This window comes from Mus caroli, unplaced genomic scaffold, assembly GCF_978045245.1.
Source record: "Mus caroli unplaced genomic scaffold, Mus_caroli_1 scaffold_16, whole genome shotgun sequence".
Taxonomy (NCBI): Eukaryota; Metazoa; Chordata; class Mammalia; order Rodentia; family Muridae; genus Mus; species Mus caroli.
Window position 1 is genome coordinate 40,111,343 of NW_028227271.1, and position 18,747 is coordinate 40,130,089.

The window sequence follows — 18,747 nt, forward strand, 5'->3', positions numbered from 1 at the left end:
ATGAGCAGTTACAATGGTTATCTTACAGGTGTTCTTAGTTGCAGAATTATAATACAGTCATTTTGAAGCGGTAAAACCCACTTGAAAGCACATTGTGGCTTAACTTTGGTTTTTGCCAAATCTGCCAGTAGCAAATGATGAGCTGTTATTATTGGAATGTGTGTTTTAACACCTCGATTAAGACAGGCATTGAAGACTTTCTCACCAGGTGAGCTTCAACTATGGTAAGAAGTACAAATAGATCCCTTTGGCCCCTGTGATAATGATAGAGAGAAATTTCCAATTGTGTCTCTAGTTAACTTTTTCATATTCTATGATGAGTATTGAGTTATGTTCTTGGTATACTGAGTGTCTTGAATGCTACATCCTTGCTGTTTGATCATTTATTTATGCTCTTATAGGGCTAATATGATACTTATAGTAGGCCCTTCATATACAGTGGTTGGATTCATCCAAGGAAATACACATGTTACCACATTTCATGAATGTATGATGTGGTGTGTATATGTAATATATGTGCTTTTTTGTGTAGGTGGTTGTGTGTGTATATGTAGAGGCTAGAGATCAAAGTCGGGTAATTTTCTTCAACTACTCTTCACTTGAGAGAGAGGGGGGCGAGTGTGTGTGTGTGATATGTGTGCTAGTCTTTAACTGAACCTGAAGCAATTTGGGTAGGCTTGCAGTCTAGTGAGCTTGGAAGAGTCTCTGCATTCCCTTCTTCTCTGACTCTGGAATGATAAGTCAAATACCACTGTGTTCGGCTTTGTATGTGGTTCTGGGGAACTTGGGTACTTAGGGTTGAGGTTTGTTGTAATGACGTACTTGGAAGTATAATGATGTCTTAGACTCTTCTTCCCTTTCTCTTCTTTAAACAGATAGAAGGACAAGGACAGAATCACCAGCACTGGCTGAAGGTAAATATGTCTTTGGGGGAAATGATTGTTGAGACATATGTGAAATATAAAATGAATATAAACCTACATTAAGAAAATATCATTTAGGGAAAAGTTTTTTTATATATTGAAGTCAATATAAAACTTACTAAAAGTATATGTAGATAATATTGTATAATTTCTGTCTCAGGGAGTAATGGGGAACATATAAATTAATTAGAACTTCTACTTACAGCCCTTCAAGTAGGAGAGGTATATGGGTTTTTTTTTGGGGGGGGGGATTTCTATCTCTATAACAAGTAGAATTGATCAATAAAAGTTCAAGATAAAACTTTAATAGTATAATAAGTGAGAGGGGGAAATATGGTACCTATCCATTTAGAATTAGAGAGAAAGAAACTTTTATACATCATCTTAAATAAGAATTCGATCTTGTTGTTAGTTTTAGTCCTTTAAGAAAAATGTCTGAAGGTTTCAGTGAAATGGCTCAGGAGGTGACAGTACTCGCTGTGAGTCTGAATGTGAGTTGGAGTTCCAGAACCTAAATGGAAGAAGCAAATGACTAGTTCTGGCAAGGTGTCCTCTGATCTCCAGGTGCACACTCAGACATACATATGTACATCGACCCATGCATATGAAATAGCAAAGATTAAGTAAAAATGTTTTGAAATCTTAGAAGTAATGAATGCTAAACATACAATTGCCATTAATGGGTCTTGAGTACATAAATATTTGTAATCCTTGGATTATTTATTTTGCCAATCTTTTACTTTCAGAAATGTATAGATATTTTAAAATCTTAGTTTTATATGTGTATTTTGTGGTTTTCTAGTTAAAAATGTGTTGTAGAAAATTTATTTTTATTTTAAAATTTTAAGGTATTTTAAAATATCTAATGTTTAAATGTTTAAATAATTTAAAATATTTTAAGATAAATATTTTATCTTAAAATTCTGTCCTCTTCTAAATTACAAAGGAAAACATACTTATATTTCAAAACTAGTCATTTTATTAGAGGAGATATGATAGTCCCAATGAGGACCCCTCAGAATTGTCATTATTTCCCTGATCTGTGTCACCAGTTGTCATGCTAAGGACATCTTTGGTAATCTGTAGGAGCCTGTGACCTCTGACCCACAGTAATGGTCCTAATGACTCATGCTTATGTGAGGAACCCAGTTAAATTGAAATACTGTCACACATATGCAGATTGTGGTAGGCTAATCTGTCCTTTCACCAGATTATAAGCTTTAGAACAGCAGTTCTCAACCTGTGGGTTGTGACCCATTTACTTGGTTGCCTAAATCTATTGAAAAATACAGATATTTACAGTTTGATACATAACAGTAGCAAAATTACAGTAATGAAGTAACAATGAAAATAACTTTATGTTTGGGGTTACCACACATGAGGAACTATATTAAAGGGTTGCAGCATTAGGAAGGTTGAGAATCACTTCTGTAGAATAACTGCTAACTACTGTAAACATATTTGCAATTTTAATTAGTAACAAGTTTATGGAAACTAATTTTGCTATACTTATTGACTATAATCTTGATGAAAAGACGTGCTCATTTTTCATGTAGAAGTTGGTAAAACATTTCCTGTTCCGTTTCATAGACATTGCAGTCTCTGAACAGTGAGAAACCACATCCTCCTTCTTTCTCACTCTTGCTCAGTGAGTGTAGTTCTCCTGATCCTATATAACTGAGCTTAAAAGGAAAGAGCTGCCTGGTATGGTTGTAAGACTGTATATAGACCCAGCTTTCTGGAGGTTGAGACAGGAGAGGAGCAATGCAAATTTGTGGCTAGCAGTTACTTGAGGTGCAGATAGAGAGACCTTGTCTCCAATGAAGAGGGTGTGTAGGGTGTGTATGTCCATTCCTTTGAAATACCCTAATAGTATAGATTAGAAGTTTGTGAAAAGGCTTTGAAGACAATTCTGTTTGCTGGTCAGTAACAACGGAAACAATATGTTTTGGGAAAGAACATTTGATAGGCATTTTCAGGTTCAGGGAATGGAGATCTATGGCAATTTGGTTGATTGCAAAAGCACCACCAACATTAGTTTTAAAGGGGCCACAATTGTATTATGGTGATACTGAGTTCTTTCTGTAAGTATGATCTGGCTTCAGTACTCCATCTTAAACATGTTCTTACAAAATGCAGTTCCAGGTTTCTTAAAGGAAACACTACTACTGTTCCACTAGTTGCTGGTTTGACCTAAATCACTGAATTTCTCTGGTTCTTAGGTTTCTTTCACAAGATTCAGAAGTTGAGTTTTTCCCAACATTTTCACACATTCTTTACTTGGTATGCATGCTTCTGTCCTCTTTCATTTATGTTCTTTTCTTTTTTATCCCTCCCAGAAACTTTGAACATATGGTAGGAATATTAAAACAATAAATGAGTTAAACTTTGGCTCGTATATGTATGTCTAACTTACATGCTATATAAGATATATTAAGATATGTGTGTTTATGTGTGTGTGTGTTATTGCAACTTTAAAAGCTGTAATAGTGACATACTTTGTTAAATTTATATGATATATGCATACTACATTTGGTCTTATAATGGTTTTAAATTATTTAAAATTCTATGCTATTAAGAAAATACATTTTTACTTTTTGTCTATAAATTTGCCTTTAAAAAAAATAGAAGCACCAGCATTTACATTGTTACTTTAAATGCCTTGGAATTTGAGGCTTACCAGGGCTACATAGTGAATCCTGTCTCATAAAATAAAATTTACCCAGGGAGTTTGTTTATACTCTTAAAATGAAGTAAGACAATATTTTTTAAACTGATATAATGAAAAAAAAACAATGTATTTATTTGTAATTACCACCTACTTGACAATGTAACCTTGTAATGATGGCCACTGACAGAGTCCAATTAGCATTGTAAGAGATAATGATTCATAAGACTATTTAAGTACTGTCTTAGTTAGGGTTTCCATTGCTGTGAATGGGTACCATGACCAAGGCAACTGTTATAAAGTACAATGTTTAATTGGAGCTGGCTTACAGGTTCAGAGGTTTAGTCCATTATGAAGGCAGGAAGCATGGCAGCATCCAGGCAAGCATGGTGCTAGAGGAGCTGAGAGTTCTACATCTTGTTCAGAAGACAAACAGGAGAAGACTGCTGTCTTTCAGGCAGCTAAGAGGAGGGTCTCAAACCCCATCCCTACAGTGACACATTTCCTGTTGAAATGGCTGAAAGCTAAATAAGTTCTATAAAGAACATTTAAACAGTAGCTGAATAGCTACTTGGATGCTACAGGGGAAATTCGAACTATGATAAAAATGGCTATGATTGATTGAGCCTCCCATTTTAGCATGGATGGTCCCTTTCTGGTTTAAGATTATTGGGTACCATGATTATTGGTAACCAAATGTAAAAACTATTTGATGTGTTTTAGATCTTACAGGGATATTAACTTAAGAAACCTTGATCCACATAGGAAATAAGGGACACCTGACTTAATAGAATACTTTACCTCTTAATAGAAATTATGAGGAGAAGAAGAAAGTGGAAACACAATTTAAAGGTCTCACTGTTTCAGCCATAGTGAGGTTAGCACTGGACTTGTATTCCTACTTGGGAAATTCTGGCAGATTTCTGAGCTCCTCTCTCTTTTATTCCTAAGAAGTCTAAGGGCATGGCATGGAATGCTGGTGTGGAGTGGACAATAATGTTTCTGTAGACCTTATTCTCCGTGCAAAAACTAGAAACAATGTTTTTATTGATAATGTTAGTATTACTTATTTTGGCCCTTGCTATAATGTTTATAAACATGTTCACCACTATTGAAGATGATGAGTTTGGTGATCGGAAAGAGCTTCATGGAAAACTCTTACAGTCTCTGCCAATTTAGTATCTTAGCAATAAACACTGCTCTCCAGCCTTGCTCTTGATTTCTACAATCTTTGTGGAATTTGTATTTGAATAATAATTTCATAGGTAACACAGTTTATAAGCTTATTTCTTAACTTATAAATTTATAGTGTTTTATGGGGTGATTCTCATTCATCTATTTGCTTTTTTGATGAATAAGTTTTTTTTGACATACTCACCAAAAAGTCCATGAATTCAATAAATATTTGTTGAAATGAGCTGTGAGAGTGTGTCTGCTATAAAATAGTTTGAAACATGAAAAAGATGAATACTGCCTACAGTTTTGGCCAACTTTGCTGTTAAACTCATTGTGGAACTAACATGTTTTGTAGTTTATAAACCACTCTAAGGGATATGAAGAGCGTATATATAAAATAGCCCTGATAAAAATGTCATTCAAGTGCAGAGACAGAAATTGCAAACCAATCTTGCATATAATCTAAAGCAGAATGTTAGGAAGCCATGCATGGTAATTATCTAATAAGCATATTAGAGCAAAGAACAAAAAATATGAACCAAATCTAAAAGTACCTAAAGATCTAGAGACCTAAGAGAATCTAACCATAGACACTTTAAAAATGTTTTGATCTTAGTGAATTAAAAAATGGTTTAGCAGTAGAAAAGGAACTCAATTTACTGTATTCATAGATTAGTGACAATGTAGTTGAGATATTGTAAGGTGACATAGTTCTGCTTGAATAAAGTATATAGTAAATGTAAATAAAAATCTCTTTAGGAATTTGTAGGGGTGGGAATAAAAGGTGTGGCTATTAATCCATATGTGCTTATACATGTTCATATGGGTGCACAGAGGCCAGAGTTCAACCTCAGATGGTGTTCTTCAGATGTCATCCACTTTGATTGTTAGAACAGGCCCTCATTAGCCTGGAGCTTGGTAGGTAGGCTGTACAATGTGACCAGTCAATCCCACAGATCTGCATGTTTCTTCAGTACCCAACTTTTGTGCATGGGTTCTGTGACCTGGCTTAGCCATTGTCCTATTGCTGTAAAAGATGCCATGACCACAGCAGCTCTTATAAAAGAAAAGCATTTAATTGAGGCTGCTTACATTTAGAGGTTTCCTTTATCATGGTGTGAAGGGAGCCTGCAGCAGGTGGACATGGTCTGCATCTGGATCAACAGGCAGCAGGAAGAGAGACACTGGTCCTGGGATGAACATTTTGAAATCTCAAAGCCACCCCTAGTGACATACTTTTCTCTAGCAATGCCGCACCTCCTAATGCTACTCTATTCATTCAAATATATGAGTCCATGGGGCCATTCTTACTCAGACAACTACAGATTTAAACTGAGAGCCTCATGGTTTTTGGCAACTACTTTAGTGACTTATCTCCCCAGCCCACTTGATAATTTTTGTAGAATTTGATAACCACACAGAATTAAAGGCTAAGAATAATAGGTGAGGCAATTCTGAAGAGTAATTCTTCAGAATTACTACTTAGCACTGAGCATAAAGAAAAGGTGACAAATTGAGCTGTTACTATAAATAACACATGAGCAAAGTTAAGAAATGTTAGGGACTAAATGAGGAAGCAGTTCCCTATTATGTAGGCATAAAAACTAGTATTATAGAAGTCCTTATTTAGAATTCTTAAAACTCAGGGGAAAAAATAGTGGCAGACCAGTTAGCGTTGAGTTAAAAAACAACAACAACAACAAAACAACAAAAAACCAGATCAGCTTGGGAATTTTTAAAAACAGAATATGATACAGAGAATTTCTAATTAAAAGGTATTAGAAAAATTGCAACAACCCAATATAGGATGAAATAGAGCAGTGAAAAGGAAAGAAATCCAAGATAGACCTATAATTACAGCTATTCAGGAAGCTAAGGCAGGTGTCTTAGTCAGGGTTTCTATTCCTGCACAAACATCATGACCAAGAAGCAAGTTGGGGAGGAAAGGGTTTATTCGGCTTACACTTCCATGCTGCTGTTCATCACCAAAGGAAGTCAGGACTGGAACTCAAAACAGGTCAGGGAGCAGGAGCTGATGCAGAGGCCATGGAGGGATGTTCTTTACTGGCTTGCCTCCCCTGGCTTGCTCAGCCTACTCTCCTATAGAACCCAAGACTACAGCCCAGGGATGGTCCACCCACAAGGGGCCTTTCCCCCTTGATCACTAATTGAGTTTGCCTTACAGTTGGATCTCATGGAGGCATTTCCTCAACTGAAGCCCCTTTCTCTGTGATAACTCAGCTGTGTCAAGTTGACACAAAAATAGCCAGTACAGCAGGAGAATCACAAATTCAAGACTAGCCTGGACAAATTAGTGAGACTCATTCCTCTAAAATAACAAGAGTACTAGGGACAAAAGTCAGTGGTGGAGTTTTTGCCTAGCATACCCAAAGCTGTAGGTTCAGTATTGACTCCACCTACAGAAAAAGGAAAATTAAAGACAGTTTGCTGCCATCACCCCATTCCCACTATTCAGCAGTTGCTAACCTGTCCGGCCTGGGTACTTTTGGTTTCCTCCTGCCTTCTCTTTGCCTTCCAGAGCCTTCCATTGGCATATCTAGCCGAAACTGGGATGTGGGGAAATATCATTTACAGGTTGTGTAAACACAAAAAGAGGGCATGTAGTTTATTTTTTGTTGTGTATTTTCAGCTATTTCTCAGCTTAAAGGATTAAAGCCCAATTCTCTCTGGATAGTCTTTCCCAGCCTCACTGAGACTGGATGAGATGCTCCACTTTGTTCATGATTTCCTTTGCTCATTTCACATTATGAATCTGTTTTCTCCATTTGTCAATGAATCCCTCAATTCTAGATTGTCATTAACTACCAACAGTACCAGATAATATATAATACATATAAAACCATTTGGGCCTTTATGTAATGTTAAATCAAATAAAATAGACCATCTATGATGTGTAGCATTTGTATTAGGAATAAGAGAACGTGTCTGAATTCTAATCCAAGCTTTTTGCTTAGGTACGTTTGATTGAAACCCATGTGCTCTGTAGTCACTGACCACATTTTAAAATGCTTTCTACCTTAATTGTACACTATAGTAATTTAAAATAAGAGAATTCCTTGAATATACCAGTAGTTGAGGAGCTAGAACATTATTGGAACCTTGAAGTTACCCAGTGTTATGGTTATTCCCCTGCGAATAGCTACTATATGTAACATATCTTTTAATGTTATCACATAGAGTTTCCTGACTTAGTTCCCATACTCTGTGTTGTTTCTCATTTAAGGGATTTGTAGCTAGATTTAATTTGTACTGTTTTGTAATTCTTTGGATACATATAGCACATGTACTTTGCATTGAACACCAAACTTTTTCTCAACGTAGCCATACCTATTTACACATCCATCGGCAGCACTCCTATTGTTCCTTCCCCTTAAGTTTGTATAGTACAACTTTGGAATCTATACTAGAAGAAAATCATTTTAAAAGGCTATGTTTCCAGATTAATCATTATCAAAACTATTGGCATATGTTTATTTTGGAATATGACATGCAAAGAAAGCCATAATTCAAAGGAAAATGCTACTTGAAAAAACATCAAGGATGACATTTTGATACTTAAATAAGACTGCTTTTAATATTGAATATTCATGGTGTGAATTGTAATGAATTGGCTACATTTTGAGGTCTTGAAATGAAGTATAAAATTATGTGATTATTGCTGTTATGAATTTTAAAAAGTATTAGGTTTAAGAAAGTGAATTTTGAGCTGGAGAGATGGCTCAGAGGTTGAGAGCATTGACTGCTCTTCAGAAGTCCTCAGTTCAGTTCCCAGCAACCACGTGGTGGATCCTCTTCTGGTATGCAGGCATAAATGCAGGCTGAACACTGTGTACATAATAGATAGATAGATAGATAGATAGATAGATAGATGCAGGCTGAACACTGTGTACATAATAGATAGATAGATAGATAGATAGATAGATAGATAGATAGATAGATAGATGTTTTTAAAAAGTGAATTTTGAATACTGTAGTTGTTTAATGATAATATATTTTAAGAGGAGTATTGAGCGTTTCCCTCACAGCATTCTGAATACTCTTGTATTGCCTGCATACTTTGTTAGCTATGATGGCTGAAAGCCATTCTAGTTAAACTCAGGTGCTATGAAAGTCAGATATAGTACCATTGTTATGATTCACTTCTAATTTCATATACTGATCTCTCAATTTCTTATATTTTTTATACATGACTTCATAGCTTTATAAGTAAAGTTTATTTCTCCATACCTATTCAACATTGTACTTGAAGTCCTAGCCAGAGCAATTCGACAACAAAAGGAGATCAAAGGGATACAAATTGGAAAAGATGAAGTCAAAATATCACTTTTTGCAGATGATATGATAGTATATATAAGTGACCCTAAAAATTCCACCAGAGAACTCCTAAGCCTGATAAACAGCTTCGGTGAAGTAGCTGGATATAAAATTAACTCAAACAAATCAATGGCCTTTCTCTACACAAAGAATAAACAGGCTGAGAAAGAAATTAGGGAAACAACACCCTTCTCAATAGTCACAAATAATATAAAATATCTTGGCGTGACTCTAACTAAGGAGGTGAAAGATCTGTATAATAAAAACTTCAAGTCTCTGAAGAAAGAAATTATAGAAGATCTCAGAAGATGGAAAGATCTCCCATGCTCATGGATTGGCAGGATCAACATTGTAAAAATGGCTATCTTGCCAAAAGCAATCTACAGATTCAATGCAATCCCCATCAAAATTCCAACTCAATTCTTCAACGAATTAGAAAGTGCAATCTGCAGATTCATCTGGAATAACAAAACACCTAGGATAGCAAAAACTCTTCTCAAGGATAAAAGAACCTCTGGTGGAATCACCATGCCGGACCTAAAGCTTTACTACAGAGCAATTGTGATAAAAACTGCATGGTACTGGTATAGTGACAGACAAATAGACCAATGGAATAGAATTGAAGACCCAGAAATGAACCCACACACCTATGGTCACTTGATCTTCGACAAGGGAGCTAAAAACATCCAGTGGAAGAAAGACAGCATTTTCAACAAATGGTGCTGGCACAACTGGTTGTTAACATGTAGAAGAATGCGAATCGATCCATTCCTATCTCCTTGTACTAAGGTCAAGTCTAAGTGGATCAAGGAACTACACATAAAACCAGAGACACTGAAACTTATAGAGGAGAAAGTGGGGAAAAGCCTTGAAGATATGGGCACAGGGGAAACATTCCTGAATAGAACAGTAATGGCTTGTGCTGTAAGATCGAGAATTGACAAGTGGGACCTCATGAAACTGCAAAGCTTCTGCAAGGCTAAAGACACCATCAATAAGACAAAAAACCACCAACAGATTGGGAAAGGATCTTCACCTATCCTAAATCAGATAAGGGACTAATATCCAATATATATAAAGAACTCAAGAAGGTGGACTCCAGAAAGTCAAATAACCCCATTAAAAATGGGGCTCAGAACTGAACAAAGAATCCTCACCTGAGGAATACCGAATGGCAGAGAAGCACCTGAAAAAATGTTCAACATCCTTAATCATCAGGGAAATGCAAATCAAAACAACCCTGAGATTCCACCTCACACCAGTCAGAATGGCTAAGATCAAAAATTCAGGTGACAGCAGATGCTGGCGAGGATGTGGAGAAAGAGGAACACTCCTCCATTGTTGGTGGGATTGCAAGCTTATACAACCACTCTGGAAATCAGTTTGGCGGTTCCTCAGAAAATTGGACATAGTACTACCGGAGGATCCAGCAATACCTCTCCTGGGCATATATCCAGAAGATGTCCCAACCGGTAAAAAGGACACATGCTCCACTATGTTCATAGCAGCCCTATTTATAATAGCCAGAAGCTGGAAAGAACCCAGATGTCCCTCAACAGAGGAATGGATACAGAAATTATGGTACATTTACACAATGGAGTACTACTCAGCTATTAAAAAGAATGAATTTATGAAATTCCTAGCCAAATGGATGGACCTGGAGGGCATCATCTTGAGTGAAGTAACACAATCACAAAAGAACTCACACAATATGTATTCACTGATAAGTGGATATTAGCCCAAAACTTAGGATACCCAAGATATGAGATACAATTTGCTAAACGCATGAAACTCAAGAAGAATGAAGACCAAAGTGTGGACACTGTGCCCCTTCTTAGAATTGGGAACAAAACACCCAGGGAAGGAGTTACAGAGACAAAGTTCGTAGCTGTGATGAAAGGATGGACCATTTAGAGACTGCCGTATCCAGGGATCCATCCCATAATCAGCTTCTAAACGCTGACACCATTGCATACACTAGCAAAATTTTGCTGAAAGGACCCAAATATAGCTGTCTCTTGTGAGACGATGCCGGGGCCTAGCAAACACAGGAGTGGATGTTCACAGTCAGCTATTGGATGTATCACAGGGCTCCCAATGGAGAAGCTAGAGAAAGTACCCAAGGAGCTAAAGGGATCTGCAACCCTATTGTTGGAACAACATGATGTACTAACCAGAACCCCGGAGCTCTTGTCTCTAGTTGCATATGTATCGAAAGATGGTCTAGTCGGCCATCAATGGAAAGAGAGGCCCACTGGACTTGCAAACTTTATATGCCCCAATATAGGGGAATGCCAGGGCCAAAAGAATGGGAATGGGTGGGTAGGGAAGTGGGGGGCGCTATGGGGGACTTTTGGGATAACATTGGAAATGTAATTGAGGAAAATATGTAATAAAAATATTAAAAATTTAAAAAAAAGTAAAGTTTATAGTTGAATTAAGGTTCTTCATTTTAAACCTGGAAGTTGAAATAAAAATTGAGAGTGTATCACTAGATGTCACTATAGGAAAGATGTCACACATGTATGCTGTAGCTGAAGCAATGCAAGAGTGCAATTTTATAAATAAACTCACTTTACATGAGACATACATTGTGAGACACACAGAATAAAAAAGCCAGCTTCCTCAGTTTTAGTTATTTTACCATACTAAAATTTTGATCTTGGCATATGCCTTTAATAAATCATGGTGATAGTATAATCTGCTATAGTGAACACTTAGTACTTTATCGTGAGCTGTTATAATAAGAGATTGTCAGGGGGAAAAAGGAGAGATGCAGGGTGACCACTTAGTGATATTGAAATAATCTTAGCAAGAAGCAATGATGTCAAGGGCCAGGATAATGAAGCAGTAAGCCAGCCATAAGCTAGTGACAAAAAGTATATTGATAATGTCAGTGTATTAGATGCCTTTGACACAGTGATAGGTGGGACTTGAAAACTGGCAACATAGCTGTTAGTTGATAGCTTTGCCACACTAGTTAAGTAATGTGGCTTTGGCATAGAGTTTGGTGGGTTAGGTTTGACAGAATGGAAACTGGTAAGGAAGCAAAGCTGGTGAGCACAGAAAACGGCTTTTAAGGAATGTTCCTGCAAAGAAGAAACAGGGAGTAATATGGGAGCTAGGGAAGAAAGAGAATAATAATAATAATAATACACTTTCGTTTTATTTTAAGAGAGGAGAAATAAATACATGTATCCTGATAGGAGAATACACAAAAAGAAAAACTATAAAATAGGAAGGAAACTTGGGGAAATGTATTATACTAAGTGAAAGCATGGGGCTGGAACAATGGCTCAGAGGTTAAGAGCACTGAGGTCAACCACATGTGGCGCACAACCATCTGTAATGAGATCTGATGCCCTTCCTCTTCTGGCACATGGGGGGTATACATGCAGATAGAGCACTCATATATTAAGTAAATAAATCTTTAAAAAAAAAGAAATTATGAGTATAAACCTAGTCAAATACTTTGGAAGTTGAAATATGATAGTTGCCTTTTAAATTTTCTCAGGAAGCAAGTTTCAGTGGCCTTGACAGGGAAAGCTTCATTGTAGTGGTAGATGTTAAGAGGAGGCAGATAGGAATGGATTAGAAGTTGAAAAAGTGGAGAAGACTGATGGTAGACAGTACTGTTTATATTTACCAACTGAGGTGTAAAGAAGATAGGGAACATGGTGCAGTAGTGGAGCAGGTAGGAGGTTCTGAGCTATGCAGAGCCAGTGTTTGGAAGGAGAGTTGCTTAGGAATAGGTGCAAAGAGAGGACCATGAGGTTACTAGTACAGCAGGTGGACATGGACAGCTTTGCCTCATTTTAGAAGTCCTCACCTTAAAGTGTGGAAAGAAAGGCTAGAAAATTGAACTAAGAACATTTATTCCAATATTAAAACTTATGATGTCCCAAAGTGTGTATATTCAGGTATTGGTGCATAGGTATGAATACTTATGAGTGTACATGGGGAATCGGGCGATATTGAGTGTCGTCCAGTATCCCCCACTTAGTTTTGACAGTCTCTCAACATGAACCATCTGAAGTTTACCTTGTTAGGCCTGCAAACTCTTGGCTCCACTGGCTCTGTTCCTTCAATAATGGGTTATAGGCTAGAAATGTTTGCATTTTGTATGTGAAAGATGGAGTAAGGTAATTTCTTGCATGGGAGAATGGTGGGAGGTCTGAGGAGATTTTTTTTAATGCATGGAATTATCCTTGGTGTAGCTATTCAGAGCATGTTTTGGTATTTATGGTCATGTATTTGAAAGCTACAGCTGTCGACCAGGAGTTACTTGTGCCTCCTGAGAAACACTTGTCACTATTTGGAGACACCCTTAGCTGTCAGTGAATATAGACATCGGGCAACAGTTGTGGTAGATCAGTCATTCTCTCCCAGAGACACTTTTGCCCTAAGGGGACATTTGTGGGACATTTTTTGATTACCACATGGTTTTATGAGCATATGCAGTTTTACTGATTTCTAGTGGGTTGAGAATCAGGATACTGTTAAATATGCCACTGTGTGAAGTAGCCCTCAGTAACAAAAGAATTATGTAGCCAGGTGATGCCAACATTGAGTAATACCAGATAAGCAATCATATTCAAAGTAAGCATTTATATTGGGGTAAAAGACAAGAAATCCTACTGTGGAATGAGTAGGTTAAGACCACCAGGTATATTGCAGTGGTGAAGAGTATAGGCCTGTATTAGGGCATGATCTCAAGAAAGCAGCATAGTTATAGAAGGGGATTAGGGCGTGATCTCTGGAAACCAGCAGATTTATAGAAGGGGATGTTGGAAAACAAACTTAGCCAGTACCAACATTTTTCCTGCAGGTGACATGGTGCACATATTGCTCCCTTCTTTCTCCCTCCTATATTGTGATGGTGGTATGCCAGGAAGACTGCTTTTAAAATGCCATTTGGCAACATTCTTGACACAAATGGGCTAAAAATAGGCCTTATTCTACTTAGACCTTTGAAATCCATTGATAAGTTGGAGGCCTTTCCTTCCCTGATGCTGTGATAAAACATCAAGGCCAAGGCAGCTTACACAGAGGGGTTCATTTGGGTTTATGGTTCTTGAGGATTAGGAGTTCATCATGGCAAGGGAAGCATGTTAGCACAAGCTGGAGCAAGATGCTGAGGGCTCATATCTTGGATTGAAAGTAAAAAGCATACTGGGACTGTTATGTGACTTTTAGACCTCTAAGCCTACCCTCAGTGACATACTTCCTCTTGTAAAAGCATACCTCTTAAGCCTATCCAAACAGCTCTGTCAGCTATAGAACAAGTATTCAAATAGCTAAGCCTGTTGGGAACATTCTCATGCAAACTCCCACTACTGTTTGTGTCAAAAGGAATAAGGCCACTTTTTACTCCTCTTTCCTCTTCCTCCTGACCAGTTTGAGGTAATTTGGATTTGATGATTTAAGGAAAATGATTCCTTTTCTTGGATATGAAAGCTTGGTATAAGGCTATCTCAGTCTACATAGTGAATTCCAGGTACGAAGACTACATAATGAAACTCTCTCTCTCTCAAAAAAGAGCTTGTTTTGTTTTGTTTTGTTTTGTGTTTTTGGTTTTTCGAGACAGGGTTTCTCTGTGTAGCTCTGGCGGTCCTGAAACTTACTCTAGATCAGGCTGGTCTCAAACTCAGAAATCCACCTGCCTCTGCCTCCCAAGTGCTGGGATTAAAGGCGTGCGCCATCACTGCCCACCTCAAAAAGAGCTTGGTATTAAACTTTTTACAATGTATAAGATAATTACAGTGATAACTATTAGATGTTTTCTTCTAACTTACTGAATCCACTTTCATGAAACATTGTACAAAGCAGAATGTTGAAAATTCTATTGAACATGACATATAGTGTAATAAAAATAGTATAGATTAAAAAGTAGAGCTGGGGATGTGGTTCAGTTGGCAAAATGCTTGCCTTTAAAGGTCAGTTTGACTCCCTAAAGTTCACTTAAAAGCTGGTTGTAAAGTATGCACCTGTTATTTGAGCACTGAGGAAGAAGAGAGAGAGAGGTTCAGTGGCCAGCCAGCCTTGCTGAATCATAAGCTCTGGGTTCAGTGGGTTCCCTGTCTCAAACAAACAACAAAACCCAGTGTAGAAAGCTGTTGGAGAAAACACTTGTCACCAACCTTTGGCCTCCACATATACACACATGTGTACACAGACATGTACAAGTATACTACTAAAGAAGAGGAGGGGATGATTTGGAAGAAATATTATCTAAAAGAAGTAGAACCAATTTAGTACTTAGTATAGTTTAGCATTTTATACAAGATATTTTTGCCTTACTGACTTTGGCCTCTAATAAGAAACTGTTAACCCCTGTATACTTATATCCTCACTGGGAAGCTGACAGGGACACAAACCAGTGTTGAAGAATAGGTAGGAATCAGGCCAGGCACTAAAGTTCTAGTTCTCTTAGGGTTTTGAATGGGAGTGAGCAATAAGGTATCTTTTGTTCCTTGGTGGAAATATCATTACTTTTAAATATTTGTATCATATAAATATTGTCTGTGAAGTTTAGCAAAGGAAAAGGAATATTGTAGTCAGAGGGAAGAGGGTTCTGAGCAGTCCTGACAGTATTCTTTGTTTGAGGTTGCTGTTGTGCTCTAGCTTCTAGGTTTGAGCCCGGTTTCCTGACAACACCTTTCACTTTCACAGAGCAAAGGCAAATCCTTGGGCAAGATTTATGCCAGTGTTTTTTTCATTACATTTTGTCTGCAAACTTACTAAGTTGTAACAGTAGCTTGTTCTGTATGTGGTGTTTACTGGGTTAACTTTTCAGTTCCATGTCATGCATACAGCCGAACACTCAGTTAAGAGTTGATAATAAAGTTTTGGTGAGTCTTAGAGGAGAAAAAGGTATTGTGGTTTGTATAGTAATTTTCTTAAGCAGATAATTAATTGATAACCTTCTTCAGTCTAATGGTTAAAAGTAGTTTAGATACTGTCTTCTTTGTATTTCTAATAGGATTTGATTTAACTTGAAGGACAAAACTTTCATTAATTTAAAAATAATGGTCTGGATATTTAAATATTTGAAAAACACTGCTGTTAATTTAAGCTTAGAATATGTACCTCAGAAGTCTTTAAAAAGAACATTAGCTTAGCTTTTAATCAAGTATAAATATTGGAACTTATATGTAAAAATATCTTTTCCCCATCTTGCTTATATAACTTTTTTACTGTGTGAAACCAGGGGGACAAGAGCTATAAACTCAGCTGAGTGAACCTTTGTTGTTCAAGTTACCAATGTGAGAACCATGTGAACCTGCACCTGTTGGCATCTATGAGCAAACCAGCCTTGCTGAGCCCCAGGCCTCTACTTCAGCCTTTTACTGGAACTAAATGATGTTGCCATTTTTATTTTTAGGTTTGCTGGCATGGGTAATCTCATTAAGGTGCTAACCAGGGACATAGACCACAATGCAGCACATTTTTTCTTGGACTTTGAAAGTAAGTCTCCTTAGCCCTTCACAGCTGGTGCATAATGGTAAAGGTGGAAGATTAATTATACTCACACCACAGTGAAGGCCAGCCAGAATATTTGTTAATTAAATATGGGGAATCAAACAAAGGTTGCATGACTTTTTTTCCCTTAATTGTAGGCAAACATCACCATCATATGTATAATTCTTTAGTTTCTCATTTGCTAAAATCATGTTGAGTCTGTAGCCAGTGGTGTCCTTTCATTAGTCCATGAAGCAAGTAGCCTTATGATGAATATTCTAATAGTATGCTTTAGTGACTATGCCTAAGGCTGTCCACTTATCATCCTGTAATAATCTGCTCTAAGAAATAAAATCTGTGCTGCATATCTAAAATGAATACTTTTAATAGCTTCCACAAATTTTCAAATCAGATTTGGTGAGAAATGCCTGCTTTATTCATTGGCATAAAGGAAGTAATTTTTACATTTTAAAATGAGATGTGAAGGTGAGCTTTGGCCAAACCTTAATATTTGGCCCTTAAATTACTGTTTCACTGCTATGCTTGGAAAGTTTCATGTGAATAATTCTTGATTGGAATTTTTTTTTCAGAATATTAGCACTATTGGAATACTTAAAGAATTTTTCATTATAAGGCCATTAATGAAACTTGTCTTGGGAGAATTTTGAGAAGAATTAGAGCAACAGTTGTACCATTATGTACAGGAAAAACCATATTTCACCTCTAGGTCCTACACATCAACACCTTGAGAACCCGGTTTGCTGTCTGCCAGAGCACAGTCTGGGTAACCTGAAGGATGAATTCATGGCCTAATGAACATTTTCCCTGTTACTATTTTTTCTTTAAGTCAATTTCAGATGTTCTTTTTATAAAGGGATATTTTCTCTTTCTCATTCTTGTCTTGACAGGTACCTTAACATGGGGAATCTTCTTAAAGTTTTGACATGCACAGACCTTGAGCAGGGGCCAAATTTTTTCCTTGATTTTGAAAGTGAGAAGATGATTTTATATCTATTTCTCTTTGCCTGCAGTAGACTGCGTTTGTCTTGCACTAATGAATGTTTCCACTTTGCCATCTTTTTAACTGCTTTGCATGACTGAGCTATGAATTGTTTGATTAAAACTTTTGGTGCCTTCTAGAACTGAATCATTTTATAGAGTAAATTATAGTAGTAAAGTGTTTCTTTGAATTTCCAAGAGATTGTGTCCCTTAATTGGCAATTATTTTATTATTAAAGCCCTATAATAATGAAAACACGAAAAAAAATTAAGGAAAAAAAACACTACCTCCAAATCTGTTAATAAAAGCAGTATTTGAGAGAACATTGTATTACAGTTGAGAAAAAAAAATGGAGCAGGTTTTGTTTATTCCTTCTGCGTATATAAAGTATTTTAAGCTTGGATCAGTTCATGATGGCTATTCAGAGCTCAGTCATTTGGGCATACTATTCAAAGGTAAGTGTGAACCTAAATTGTATAATTCTTATAACTTAAGAAGTTAAAATGATTTTGTACATTTCAGGAGTTCATTTTATCCTGACTCTGAGTAAAAAGAAAAATAACAGGTTCACAGACCTTTAAGTAATTTGCCTTGTATCTATCTGTTCTGTGTTGCATGACTTGTGTATTGTGGTCTGAGAGCGACAGGTAAGTGCCACTGAGCTCTGTGCATGCTCTGCTTTGGCTTTTGGCTGTCAATATTGCTTCAGCTTGTCTGATTGTTAAATTGAGAAAAATGATTTTAAATTGATGTTATAGTGTGAATGTTGCTCTTTTAACAGATAATTAGAAAATTGTTAGGAAAGGGTGAAGAGATATTTATAAATCACGTGTTTTGTTATATTTGAACAGATTTTTAAGTACTTTAATTTTAGATTTTTTTGATTTTGAAAAGCAAATAACTTGAAAAGAGAGTCATTTGTTTTTCACCTTCAACTTAGTTTTTATATAGTTCATTCTATTTTATGGCCGTTTCCACAATTTGTCCTTTAAGCCAGGGTAACGATTGATACATACATACATACATACATACATACATACATACATACATGCATATTTTCATTTCGTAGAATAGTACAAAAATCTGTTACAGTCTGGGTGCTGTATGTAGGCTAATAAAGGAGGAAGGCCAAAATCAAGGCCATTAAAATTGTTGAGATTTTAGGGAAAGTGCACCAGATGAAC

At 36.7% G+C, this 18,747-nt stretch overlaps 1 protein-coding gene across 10 annotated transcripts in view; it reads left to right on the forward strand.

Annotated features, from left to right (window-relative positions):
- Cyrib (CYFIP related Rac1 interactor B) overlaps positions 1-18,747 on the forward strand; it is a 133,174-nt gene that overhangs the window by 88,208 nt on the left and 26,219 nt on the right. For 4 of the 10 annotated variants that reach the window (XM_021183989.3, XM_085831451.1, XM_085831452.1 and 1 more), the window contains 2 exons: positions 876-914; positions 16,487-16,569. In XM_021183989.3, coding sequence (XP_021039648.1) covers positions 16,497-16,569 — 73 coding nt within the window. In that variant the 5' untranslated portion in view covers positions 876-914; positions 16,487-16,496. Of the gene's footprint in view, positions 1-875; positions 915-16,486; positions 16,570-17,471; positions 17,555-18,747 lie in introns of all 10 variants that reach the window. The other 6 variants (XM_029469390.2, XM_085831449.1, XM_085831450.1 and 3 more) reach the window with 3 other exon arrangements.